Source organism: Emiliania huxleyi (genome assembly GCF_000372725.1).
Source record: "Emiliania huxleyi CCMP1516 unplaced genomic scaffold EMIHUscaffold_35, whole genome shotgun sequence".
NCBI lineage: Eukaryota > Haptophyta > Isochrysidales > Noelaerhabdaceae > Emiliania > Emiliania huxleyi.
Genome location: NW_005199363.1, coordinates 664,240 through 676,512, shown reverse-complemented (window position 1 = coordinate 676,512; position 12,273 = coordinate 664,240). Strand labels below are relative to the sequence as shown.

Below are 12,273 nucleotides of genomic sequence, written 5' to 3'. Positions count from 1 at the left end.
GCCCTTGTCTTCCCTGGCGTAGCGATAGTCCCCGCCGTAGGACGGTATGCGGCGGTCGCCGCCCACCACCCTGCCCCCCCTGGTATGCCAGCGCCCAGTCCCTTGCCCTCTCTAGCGCGACGCTCCGACCCTCCGACAAGCCGCTCCTAGACCTAGTGCCACAAGGAATCGCAGCGGAGTATTCGGCCCTCTCTGAGCGTCGACCGTACGTGTTTCCCCCCATTCAAATCTGTCATACCGGGCGCGACTCTGACCTGTTCCTTTTTACCCATCTCACAGTAGAGAGGTATGGGGGTTTATTTATTTATTTTCTGTGCCCCCAATGGATTTCTTGGATCAGTGCCCACGAGCTGTAGTCCCGCGCTCTGCTCGCCGGTTTGGTTCAGTGCATGCACGCACGCCTGGCTACTGTGTCCGCGGCAGTGACGGTGGGCATCGGCACCCTGCTGCAGAGTCGACAGGCGCACGGAGACTCCACTTCGGACGCCATGCTCGACCGCGAGAACGCGAGCACGAACGGGCACACTCCCGGCCGCGACTCTTTCGGCCTGCCCAAGAGTGGGGCTCCGATCCGCGAGGCCAAGTCCGTGGCGCCCTCCGACGTTCCGCGGCGGCCCTCCGAGGCGGAGCGGCCCATCGTCGTCGGCATCGCGGGCGGCACTGGCTCCGGCAAGACGACCGTCTCGCGGGCGATTGCTTCGCGGCTCGGCCGGGACAACCTGATACACATCGCGCACGACTCGTACTACAAGGACCTGTCGCACCTGGCGATCGAGGAGCGCGCCCAGGTCAACTTTGACCACCCCGACTCCCTCGACTCGCCGCTGCTGCTGCAGCATCTCGCCGCCCTCAAGGAGGGGCATCCGGTGCAGGTGCCGATCTACAACTACTCGACGCACACCCTGTTGACGAATGAAGCATGAATTGTTAATTATTGAAGCAGGTGCCGATCTACAACTACTCGACGCACAGCCGCGAGGCCGACATGCAGTCTGTCTCGCCGGCGCGCATCATCCTCGTCGAGGGGATCCTGCTCTTCGCGGAGCCGGAGCTGGCCAAGGCGTGCGACATCAAGATCTTCGTCGACACTGAGGCGGACTTGCGCTTTATCCGCCGACTCCGCCGCGACATCACCGAGCGAGGCCGCACCGCCGAGACGGTTATCGCGCAGTACACGGAGACCGTGCGGCCGATGCACAACGAGTTTGTCGAGCCGTCCAAGCGGTTCGCCGACATCATCATCCCGACCGGCCTCAACTCTGTCGCCCTCGAGATGGTCATCGCGCGGCTCGAGTCCTTCCTCCCTCCCGCCGCCGCCGCCTCCGCCGCCGCAGCGCCGCCGACGACGACGCCGACGCCGACGACGCCTTGCGCCGTCTCGTCATAGCCCTCCCCCTCTTCCGCCCCTTCTCTCTCCGCTCCCCCTTCTCTCGGGGACGTAGCTACGGGCGCGGCTCGGCAGGGGGGAGGGGAGGGGGCAGGGGGCAGGGGGCAGGGGAGGGGGGAGGGTCTCGGGTATTGGTGCCCCCCCCCCGGGGGCGGTGCGCCTCGTTCTGCATGTACGTGGCGGGCGGGGGCTGAGGCGCCGACGCTGGAGAGACAGAGAGAGAGAGCGGAGAGGAGAGGAGAGAGAGAGCGCGAGAGGCGAGAGGCGAGAGGCGAGAGGCCAGGAGAGCGGAGAGCGGAGTGGAGGAGCGAGGAGGAGGGAGAGAGAGAGGATAGATCTGCCGTTACGGTGTTGGCGCTCCGCCGTAGAGAAGGTAAGGTAAGGTAAACTCTTCTCTCCACACACACGAGGTCTCGAGGTGGTGGGGCAAGGGGGGGCAACCCTCGCGTCTCCACGTCTAACGACAGGAGCCCCACGGCATTCAAAGTGCAAGGCCCGGTGCGCGTGGGTGAGCGGTGTGTGTGTGTGTGTGTGTGTGTGTGTGTGTGTGTGTGTGTGTGTGTGTGTGTGTGTGTGTGTGTGTGTGCGTGTGTGTGTCACGTCGGCCACTGCATCCTCTGAGCCGTACGGTACGTAATTCTGACGTAATTTTAGAATCTCTGAGCAATCTCAGCGTCCACTTTCGAGGTCGCCTCGAAAATACGAAGCAGTGTAAGTCTTTGACATCAAGTCTTTGACATCAAAACAATGCGAAGAAGTATTAAATTCATCGACTAGCTAGGGAAGGACGGCTCAACCTCCACGATGTCGAAGGTCACTCCGTTGCGCACTAGCCTGTGGATCACACCGGTGGGGTGCATGTACGTGAGGGGCGGGTAGAGGTACTCCTTCTCGTGCGGGAAGGCGGAGAACTCCGAAATATCCACGCCCATGTTCATGAACGTCGAGCTTTTGAGCCGGAAAAGCAGGGCGCGCTGCTTGCCGGCGGCGGACGCGTAGCGCGCCGCGACCTCGAGCCGCGAGGTCGTGGAGCAGCAAGCAAACTCGGTTCCGCCCATCGCGAGGAAGCGGGAAGAGGCGCGCATGTCCCCCATCCCGCGCCAGAGGATACGTCCCTCCCCCGCCTTAGCCGGCTTCGCCGCCTTCGAAGAGCAGAGGGCCCGGCAGGCTGCTAGCAATGCTGTCCCACCGCCACGCGCAGCGGGCTCTCCTGCGTCACATGGTTTGGCGCGCTCTTCGCAGTTGGCGGCAGCGGGCTCGGCTTCCCCAGAGTCCGACACTGGCACCGGCGACTCCTCGACGGTCGTTTCGCCCAATCGACCATCGCCGCTGACGCGCGCCCGCCGCAAAGTGTCCAGGCTCAGCTCGCCACTCTCCACCAGCTCCTCCAGCTCCATGCCATCGAGGCCGGCCGTCGTCACTGCAGCGACGGCGCGCATCCGCTTGAGCGCCTCGTAGATGAAGGCCATTGTCGCCGGCTGCGGGTGCGGCGCGGCCAGCTGCGGGGGCTCGAGCGGGAGAGGGAGTCCGTCCTCTCCTTTGCGGTAGTTGCTCACTTTGAGCTGGCGCATCGGTCCATTGAGCGCGCGGAAGGCGGCGGTCGAGTAGAGCCGCAACGCGACCACGTGCGCCTCCTCCAGCCGCGCTCTGCGAGCCACCGGCAGCGCCACAAAGTCAGCGAGCACCATACCCTCGCGCCCTCCGAGGCTGGAACCGTCCGGCCAACAATCGCGCCGCCAACCGTTCTGAAAGCTGCGAGGGCGGAGGAGGCAGAGGTGGGGAGGGCGACGGAGGGGGCGAGGGCGGAGGGGGCGAGGGCGGAGGGGGCGAGGGCGGCAGGGAGGGCGGGGGTGGCCTGCGGTCGCTCGAACCGGCCGGCGCGTTGAGGATATACCGCAGATTCTCGAGCACCTCCGGATCGCCGAGCGCCTCCGCCTCCTCGATAATTGCCGCGGTGCCCTGCCTCATCCGATCGTGAAGGTACGCCTCTGAGTAGCCGATGATGCCGTATAGACCTGTTGCCGCCTCTTCCGGCTGTCCTACGACGAGCTCCTTGGCAGCGCCGGCGAAGCGGTCGGAGAGTCGCTCCGCCGTGACGGTCAACAGCTCGTCCACGCTCGCATCGCACCACGAGGAGGAAGATGAAAGGCGGGTCCAGCCTGGGTAGGCCTTGGACCCCGCAGCCTTGCGCAGCAACGCCAGCGAGAGGATAGCAACGAGCAGGCTGACGCACCCCTGTGCAAGCAGCGTCAAGCCGAGGTACTGCACATTTTGCGGCTCAATGGCGTGCATCAGGACGCTGCACACCTTGCCGCGGTACGGGAAGTACCATCCGTCGATCGACTCATAGCCGTCGTCGTCGGATGCGCTGAAGAGCTGACGGCATGCGCTAACAAACAGAGGGCGGGGATCGCGGTAATGCCCGACGCGGTACAGCTCGCGGTCGCTGCCGACCCCAAGCAGGCTCCAGCTCGCGAGGAGCCAAGCGAAGAAAGAAAAGCCGGCCGCGCTCGTGAACGTGAGCCAGAATTTACGTGAGGGTCTGGACGTGATCCACGCGGCGCAGCTAATCTTCCTTCGAGCGAGAGGCAGCGCGGCGGGAAGGAGGGCGAAGGCAGGCAGCCAGGGGACCAGACCGATGGCGAGCAGAAGCAGCGCGCGTGCCATCCATTTCGTCACGCAGACGGCCTTGCGCACCTCCTTTTCGTGAAAGCGGCTCCGCATCTGCTCCACCTCAATCTCGCTCAAGGCGCTCTCCAACTCCAACAGCACCGCTGTACGTCTGAACGCCCTCCTCGCGGCGACGGCTGGGAGCAGAAGCGCTGGCAACCAGACTGGTGACAACCAGAGGAGCAGCCAGGCAATGTCTTCCCCACTCCATGGGGGCGCGTGAACGCGCCAGTCGGGATCCAAGACCTGCATCGCGGCAAGGCTAAGGGGAGATTGGAATCCGATGAAGCCTATGTTGAGATACCGCCCGGCTTGAGATGACGGGTAGCAAACGCTCCGCATGTGGTCTTGGCAGTCTGGGACGGTCACGTCGTCGCAGCCATTTGCAACAAAGGCGTCGCAAAGCCGATCTGCAAAAGAGGAATCGCCGGGAGCTTGGTGGGAGAAACCAACGACGGTCACAGAGTACACGGCGTTGCCTGCTGAGGCGATCAGCCGCTTGCTGTTGCTGCCGTCGCTGCGTGAAGCAACCAGCTCTGCAGACCCCGGAATGATTCTGACCAGATCGTCGGGGTCGCAGGCTTCACCACCCCACTCGTTGGTAGTGCACACGCGGCTGGTCTGGTTCCGCTCGTTGGGCAGGTCGCAGCCGTTGGTAGAGGTGAGCTGTATGAAGCATGGGTATGGCTTTACCAGTAGCGCGGCCATCAAGTATGTGTGGATGGATTGCCAGTCGGGGTACTGAGTTGTGTCCGTAACGACAATGCACATGGAGAGCACCTCCATAAGCTGCGATGGCGGCGGTGGCGGAGGGGTAGGAGGAGCAGGCGCGGCCGGCGGCACTGCGACGGCTGTGGCGGCTGAGGCGATGGCGCAGAAAGCGGCAGAGAGCAGTTGCGTCGGTGCCATCGGTGCTGCGGCAAGCGGGCAGGAGGAGGAGCGATAGGCGGCGCGCGCGGCTGCCTGAGACCGCGCGCGGCTAAAAACGGCGCCGCGTCTCGCCCCGGGGCGTGGAAAAAGGAATTCTTGGCGCTTCGAGGCGCCCCTCTCCTTAAAATCCCTGTATGGTGGCGGCGTGTCGTCCTCCCATCCCTCCCTTGGGTGTCCGTGTGCTTGCTTTCTTTCTTTTAGCGATTTAGCCCCGGCGCCGTCTGTCGGACGCCTGCGTGTCACGAGTGCGAGACGCTCGCGGTTCGTACGCCCTCTTGCGGGTTCGAGTGGCGGGCCATCCCGCTTGCGGGATGGCTTAGCGGGTTCGAGCCGTCACACATTGGCTGCCGGGGTGTGCTGCTTGTGCAGCGCTCTGGGTGGTAGTTTGGCGGCGCTCCAAGAGTGCTCTCCTCTCCTCCCCTCCTCTCCTCTCCTCTCCTCCTCTCGGCCCCTCCTCCGCCGGGGGATGCGCCGCAGGGGCAGCGCCGCAAGAGGGCCAAGCCGGCACCGGCGGCGCCGCTCTATCGCACTTGCGATGCAGAGACGGCCCCCTCCGTGTTTGCACAGCCGGGCGGGAGCATCAGCATGTTCTCCCCAACCTTTGCGCAGGGCATGATGCTGGCCGAGTTGAACGCTTTGCGCGCACGCGAGCAGAGTGAGCGGGAGAGTCAGGCCAGGATCTTCGGCTTCATGGGCATCCCCAAGTGATTAGCTCATAGCACTGCTGGCATGACACGCATAGTGGGTGGGTGCGAGCGGCATGGTGGGCTCTGGAATGGGTTATGGGTACCGTGCGGGTGCGGACGGAAGAGAGAGTGCATGTACGAGAGGCTAGCATGCGCATGCTCCGCAGGGGCAGGTGAGTACTGGTCAAAACAATCATTTGCACACTTGTTTGCAACAAAATGCGCTGCAAATGCGACATTTTATGGATCTGGAGTGACACTCTGGATTTCGGGTGACACAGGTTGACCGGCCGACCGGCAGTAGCAGCAGGCGCCGGAGGGCGCGGGAGGCAGCGGCGACACCTCGGGCCAGAAGCGCGAGCCCTAGGCTGGTGAGGGGGGCCGCTCATGGGTAAACGGCTCTGGGACTTAGCTAAATCGCGCATCGAAATCGGGACGATTTTGCCAGGGCACCGTCACAAGGTGAGACAGCGTCGCACGGCGCCCGTCTCCTGGAAGATCCTGTCTGCCTCGGGGTAGTTGCGGTGGAGCCAGCGCTTACAAGGAAAAATCCTTGCGGACAAAGAAGTCTCGAAAAAACGCTCTCGCACACGTACGATTCACACGACAGCTTACCTTACGGGGTACCCTCTAGAACCTACGACGCGACGTATACTGTGGGTTACCATAGCCACCCTCGCTTCTCACGCAACCTGTAGGTGACAATGTACTCCGGGTAGGCCTGTGCCAAGTCGTAAAGGATCACCATCGTCGAATCGCAGGCGCCCGCACCAGCACATGATGGCCGGTGCGGCCCGCCCTGCACCGAGTCGAACAGCACGCCCGGGGTTTGGTCGGGCGGCTTGGTCAAGCTCTGCGTCTCACGGCTAACGTAGCTGCCAAAGTCCTTGGAGACTCCAACCGCAGCGCGGAGCAGCAGCAGCTGCCGCAGCTCCCGGTCTGGGTAGTCAGGATAGAAGACGTACGACCGATTGCGGTCGCCATGCGAGTATCGCGCCTTCGCCGCAAGGTAAACTCCTCGCCCGTAGAAGGCCGCGCTCGAGAACCGCGGGTCGATGCCAACCTCGTGTTCCAGCGCCTTGTGAGGGTCGAGAGCGGAGGTGCCATGCCACATTTGCTGCTCATTCGCGTCGCCACCACGCTTGAGCTTGATCCGATCCCTCTTTGCGCAGTAGTCCTTCCAAAGCAGCCGATCCTCGACACGCTCGAGCCGGACAAGCTCTGCCGTCGGAAGGGACTCCTTTAGCTTCCCCTCAACCTCTGCCCACTCTGGGCTGGAAGAATCCACCATGACCTGGCAACGACCGGTTCGCCACCAGCTGATGCTGCCACGGTCGCCACCGTCGTCAGACTGAGAGGTCCATGCAGGCGGAAATTGCACTCTGGCGCGTTGGAGCAGCGCCTGCTGCCGCGTGAGCTCTGCTTTGGCCGTGGCGCAGTCGTGCCGGAGTGCGACCACCTCATCACCTGTGATCTGCAGCTGCGTCTGTAGCGTAGCCTCGCCAGCAGTGGCGTGCTCTGCAGCGGCCCGAACCTCGGCCAGCTCGGCCTCGGCCTCGGCCAAACGGCGAGCGAGCGCCTCGGATGCGACTGCGGCAGCAGCTGCTGAGGAGCCGGCACCGTCGCTCGCGAGCGGATGAGCTGCAACGAGCGCGCCGAGCTCGGAGGAAAGCGCTTCGAATGTTGGCCGAGCGGCTGGGTCTTGACTCCAGGATCCCTCCATCAGCTCAAGCGCCTTGGCAGGGGCGCTCGTGGGGAGATTTGGGCGCATGGGCGCCTCGCCAAGGAATGAAGCCACGTGCTCTGCCTGAATCTCCATCTCCGGCATGCCAGCCCAAGGTGGACCACCCGCAAACAGCTCCCACAGCAGCATTGCAAACGAATACACATCGCATGGCTTCGCATAGACGGCGCCCCCCTTGCCCCTAGGCCGTGACAACTCTGGCGCCTTGTACGCCATGGTGCCACGGGCGCCTGCAGCGGTTGCGACGGCGCTGGCAGCGAGGGACGCGCCAGTTAGCGTCGTCCTCAGCTGTATTGACAAGCCAAAGTCGGCGACGAGCGCCTCCCCAGCGCGGCTGATCAGCACGTTCGCCGGCTTGAGGTCAAGGTGCAAAATTCCGCGAGCGTGCAGCGCAGCCATCCCGGCGCAAATGTCACGGGCGAGTTGGAGTTTTCGGCCGACAGCCATCGGCACGCCTGACGCCTCGGCAGCGTCCAACTCATCGACCAGAGTGCCGGCAGCCAAAGAAAGAAGCATCATTGGGCTGCGAGAATCAGTGCAGACACCGAGGAGGTGCACTACGTTCGGGTGCCGGACCCGGGCCAAAGCCTTGGCCTCCTCTAGGAGCATGGCCGCCGCGCGCTTTCGCTCGGCAGCGCTCGTGTCCGCCGCAACCACCTTCACCGCGATGTCGGCGCCCTGCCACTGCGCGCGGTGCACAACGCCAAACGTTCCGCGGCCAATCTGCTCTTGCAGGACCACGTCGCGTGCTGGCACGTGCATTTGCTGCGACTGCAGCGCCAGCTGCTTTTGTAGCAGCGCTGCCAAAGCGTTTGCGGCCTCAAGCTGGCGCTGCAGCAGTCTGGCCGGCGTTGCCAACGGGCTACTGGCGCCGCCATCGACGCCGCCCTCGAACAAGCGTCCCGAGGGGTGGAGCACGGTGGCGCCGCCACACAGGTAGTCGTTCACCTCGGGGTTCTGCAGCAGCGGTATCGCCGAGCAGCACGCGGCGGCGGGGTCGCCGCTCGCGGCGAGGCACCCGAGCCAATACTCGTTGCCGGGGTAAGCATTGCCATCCCACGTGTACATGGCCACCAGCAGCAGCGGCTGCTCGGAGGGCGGCAACCGCGCCGCCGGGTTGCGGTTTGAGAAGAGGACCTGGCGGACCGCGCCGCAGCCCGCGCCGTGGCGGAGCGACGTTGCCTCCTTGCACTCCGACGGGAGCCAAGAGAAGTCGAGCGTGTCGATGTGCTGCAGCTGCGGGGCGAGCTCCTGCAGCGCCGCCTCGAAGGCTTGCACCATCAGCGTCGCCTAGAGACATCCAAACGCTTAGGCGACAGCCGTGTGTGATCTCGTGTGATCTCGTGTGATCTCGTGTGATCTCGGGTGGTCACGAGCGACCGATCTCGGGAGATCTCGGCTAATCATGAGCGATCTCGCGCGATCTCTCGCGATCTCTCGGGTGCTCCCTCGGGTGATCTCGCCTGCCGGCCATCCACCATCCACACGCCGAGGCCCAGCCCCACCACGTGCGCGTACGCCTTGGCGCCCTTCTCTTTGGCGCGGTCGCTCGCCTCCCGCAAAAAGGGGTCGATGCCTGTTCACGTGGAGGGTGTGAAGAGGCGTTGTTGTGCGCCGAGGTCGCCTCGAGCAGCAGAAGTGTTCGATGCTCAGTCGCATCCGCCGCTTGTACAGGTCGGTGTCGAGCAGCAACGGCGACGAGCAGCCGTACAAATGCACTTGAAGGAAGGCGTCCGGCTCCTACAGAAAAACAACAGATCGCTGCACAAAAAGAAACCGTGCAGGCGCACTTGCAGGAAGGTGTCCGGCTCCGTCTCCCGCCTTGACACCGCCTCGTCGTACGTCGGCAAGTGCTCCCGCCCGTAGAGCCGCGCCCACGCCGCGAGCAGCTCCCTCCGCTCCTGCGGTAGCAGTGCCAGCAGAGTCGGGGTGGTGAAAGCGGCATCGCCACGTGTGTATCCGGCATCGCCCCGTGTGTATCCGCGTTTATTCAAGAAGGGCTGCGAACGCCGTGAATCGCTGTTGTGCAGTGAAGCAATTGAGCGTGCCCTCTCGAGCGCCGGAATACATTCCTACGTATTCAGCTTCTCTAAGCCCCCGCTCCTCGCAACCGCCGCCGGTGCCGCCGCCGCCGCCCGAGCCGCTGTCAGCTATCGCCTCGGCTGTCGACGCAGCCACTCCCGCCGCCACTCCCGCCGCCACTCCCGCCGCCGGGCCGTAGCCGTTCTCGGCCGTGTTTTGCTCCGCTGTCACTAGCGTGTGCGCCCACTCCATCCGCCCCACCTGGGGTGAGGTGAGGTAAGGCAGACCTTTCAACACACACACGAGGCGGCGGGGGCAAGGGCTGGGCGGCCCTCGCGACTCCACATGTGCATGTTAAGAGACAGGAACTGGCATTCAAAGTGCGAGGCCCGGTGCGCGCGGGTGAGCGGCGCCTTTTCGTACCGCGCGCCGATGACGCCGACGTACACGCCCGTCCTACCCTCACATCGGCGAGTAATAACCACTATACTCGTCCCGATGCGCAGGGCTGGCAGCACGGCTCAGGGCACCTATTGTTCATTGTCCGTTTGATGAATCACCAGTGATGACCGGCACGAGCAGCTAGCAGCACGGAGCAAGGCACCGCTCGCAGATTCCGGGCCGGCCGCGGTTGGACCGATCGCCTGACTCACACGGGTCACGTGTTCGAGAGAATAGGAGCGCTCTCCGAACCCTCTCGGAGCTGTCTCGGAGCGCCGTCATTGTAAAAGTGCGTCGGCACAGCGACGGAGAGGAGGGCGGCGATGGCCATCTCGTCGTACGACATGAGCTGCTCGAGGCGGAGCGGGCCAGCGCCCTCGTCAGCGGTGCCGATCCTCTCGAAGCCTCCCGAGCCTTGCGTCACGCCGTCTCGAAGGCGGTAGTCGTCCGACGCGCTCAGAAACGCGAGCGGCCGGCAGCGGAGCATGCGGTCGAGGAGGGCCGCCGGTGTCATGGCGGCGTAGAGCCGCCGCTCGACCGCGCTCCCGAGCCGCTGCTTGGTGCGCAGAAAGGACTCGAGCAGAGGCACCACGCGCTCGTGCAGCACTGGCCGAACTGCAGCCGCGTGGTCCGCCCACTCGCGGGTGAGGGTCGGGTCGGTCTGCGCGCGCTCCAGGTCGTCGAGCGCGGCGGTGGTCGGAAGCGGGAGGTACGGGAGGCGGCCGACCGCCTCGTGCAGCCGGCGCACCACGACAGCGGGCTCCACCATTTTTCGAGGTTCTCGAGGTGGATATCCTTTGAGAGAGAGAGAGAGATCGCGGGGACGGCCCGCCGGAGGCGGGCTCGATTGATCCGGATGGTCACACCCGGTGGGAGGCACCGAGGCGTCGCGGGGACGCTCTTCTGTTCAGTCGACGCTCGTCGTCCACTGAGAACTCAGTGGTTGTCACCACTTGTATTCTTTAATATTAACCTTGCGAACTCGTCCCCCCCGGCAGGGCTATGCAACTGTGACCAGTGTGTGCTGTCTACGCCTGAACCAGGTGTCAAATCTGCCGATGCGTGACCTGCGTGGGCTGCTCTGTGAGGGGTCCAGGCATTGTCCGACGGGTAGGGGGTCTGTGCCCGGGCGGTGTCCGGTGCGGAGTCTCTCTCTGATCCCGCCTGTGGTGTTGGGTGCGAGGTCGTGGAAGCTTCGATCCCAAGGGGGGGAGCTGATCCCACTCGGTAACCAACTCTCAGGGGCAGTAGGTGGGCGGGCTTCAAGCGCGCTCATCTCGATCGTCAAGGCGTCGCTACGCGCGGTCTTCCGCGGGGGGAGCTTCGTCGACGGGTGCGGGAGCGCAGCGCAGACAGTGCTGCGGCGATGCCTCCGGCTGTTTGCGGCGGGCGGCTTGCTGCTCGCGGCGATGGCGAAAAACTCGTCTCGTGGCACACCAAGGGCTTATGCTCTGTCGAGACGTGAGGCGTATGCGCCCAGGAGGGGAGGGCGCATGCGTAACGACGCTGCTAGAGATGCCTTTCGGGGCCCAGAGATAAAACTTCTGATGCCATGCGTGACCTAGTAGTGTCCCCAGCTATGGGCGTGTCCACGTTGGAGCCAGGTGTGGTGTGGACGCGAGAATAGCTCCGCCGTTCATGGAGGCAACCGATGCGAGTCGACTGGTGTGTGTCGTCGTGGTTTCGTATCAAGAATTCTCTCTCTCTCTCTCGATATCCTTTGGCCGCGTTGGGTAGCGAGGATTGGTGTAACCCGAGCCACGGAGGCGTGTTTTCTGACGGCCGACCGTCAGTGCACGGAGTTGCCCCTTCTCCGACTGCCCCGGCTAGTTCACGGGTTTCGCGGGAGTGACCCCATGCGTCAAACCCGAGACCTAGCGCGGGTGGGTTGGAGGGGGCTCGCCCCGTTCCTCCCCATCGGGCCGCATGAGCGGCCACGCCTCGCAGATTCGTTTCTCGCGCCTGGGTCAGGCGCGCGGGGCATCCCCCGGGTCGCTCGACCAGCGATCCGAAGAGTGGCCGCTATGCGAAGGAAAGAGTGGGGCCCTCGGGGTACGCCTCGCTTTTCCGCCGGGCTGCAGATGCGGCGGCTGTCTGTCCCGACCCCCCCAGCGCCTTCACCACATGCTAGGGGGGGGGGGGGGGTGGAGCGTGAGCAGAAGCACGCCCCCCCTCCCTGGAGGCGATGTGCGCCTGCCGTCAGACAGATGATGACGACACGCACGAGCGACTCACAGACACACACAAACAAGCACACACACACACACACACACACACACACACACACACACACACACAGGTAGGTAGGTAGAAAGGTGAAGAACAGCCAGGCTCGGACTGGACACCAACGCGGTATGGGTGGACGCTAGACAGATGATGACGACACGCACGAG

The 12,273-nt window shown here is 64.3% G+C and overlaps 4 protein-coding genes across 4 annotated transcripts; 1 reads left to right on the top strand and 3 right to left on the bottom strand.

Annotated features, from left to right (window-relative positions):
* Positions 1-343: 343 nt before the first annotated feature.
* EMIHUDRAFT_427275 (hypothetical protein) lies at positions 344-1,387 on the top strand (the record flags this gene model as incomplete). Its single annotated transcript, XM_005772951.1, has 2 exons — positions 344-872; positions 944-1,387. Exons 1-2 carry the CDS (start codon positions 390-392, stop codon positions 1,385-1,387), a joined length of 927 nt encoding a protein of 308 aa, XP_005773008.1. The 5' UTR covers positions 344-389.
* Positions 1,388-2,160: 773 nt separating this feature from the next.
* EMIHUDRAFT_101896 (hypothetical protein) lies at positions 2,161-4,966 on the bottom strand (the record flags this gene model as incomplete). The annotated part of the gene is made up of 2 exons (XM_005772950.1): positions 2,161-3,139; positions 3,282-4,966. The coding sequence occupies 2 exons, from the start codon at positions 4,964-4,966 to the stop codon at positions 2,161-2,163; spliced, it is 2,664 nt and encodes an 887-aa protein (XP_005773007.1).
* A 2,523-nt stretch (positions 4,967-7,489) lies between these two features.
* Positions 7,490-8,026, bottom strand: EMIHUDRAFT_65378 (hypothetical protein; the record flags this gene model as incomplete). The annotated part of the gene is made up of 1 exon (XM_005772949.1): positions 7,490-8,026. A coding segment is annotated over one exon (537 nt), but the record flags the coding sequence as incomplete, so codon positions are not given.
* A 291-nt stretch (positions 8,027-8,317) lies between these two features.
* On the bottom strand, positions 8,318-10,505 carry EMIHUDRAFT_41890 (hypothetical protein; the record flags this gene model as incomplete). The annotated part of the gene is made up of 5 exons (XM_005772948.1): positions 8,318-8,707; positions 8,896-8,993; positions 9,162-9,306; positions 9,596-9,771; positions 10,133-10,505. Coding segments are annotated over 5 exons (1,182 nt in total), but the record flags the coding sequence as incomplete, so codon positions are not given.
* Positions 10,506-12,273: the final 1,768 nt, after the last annotated feature.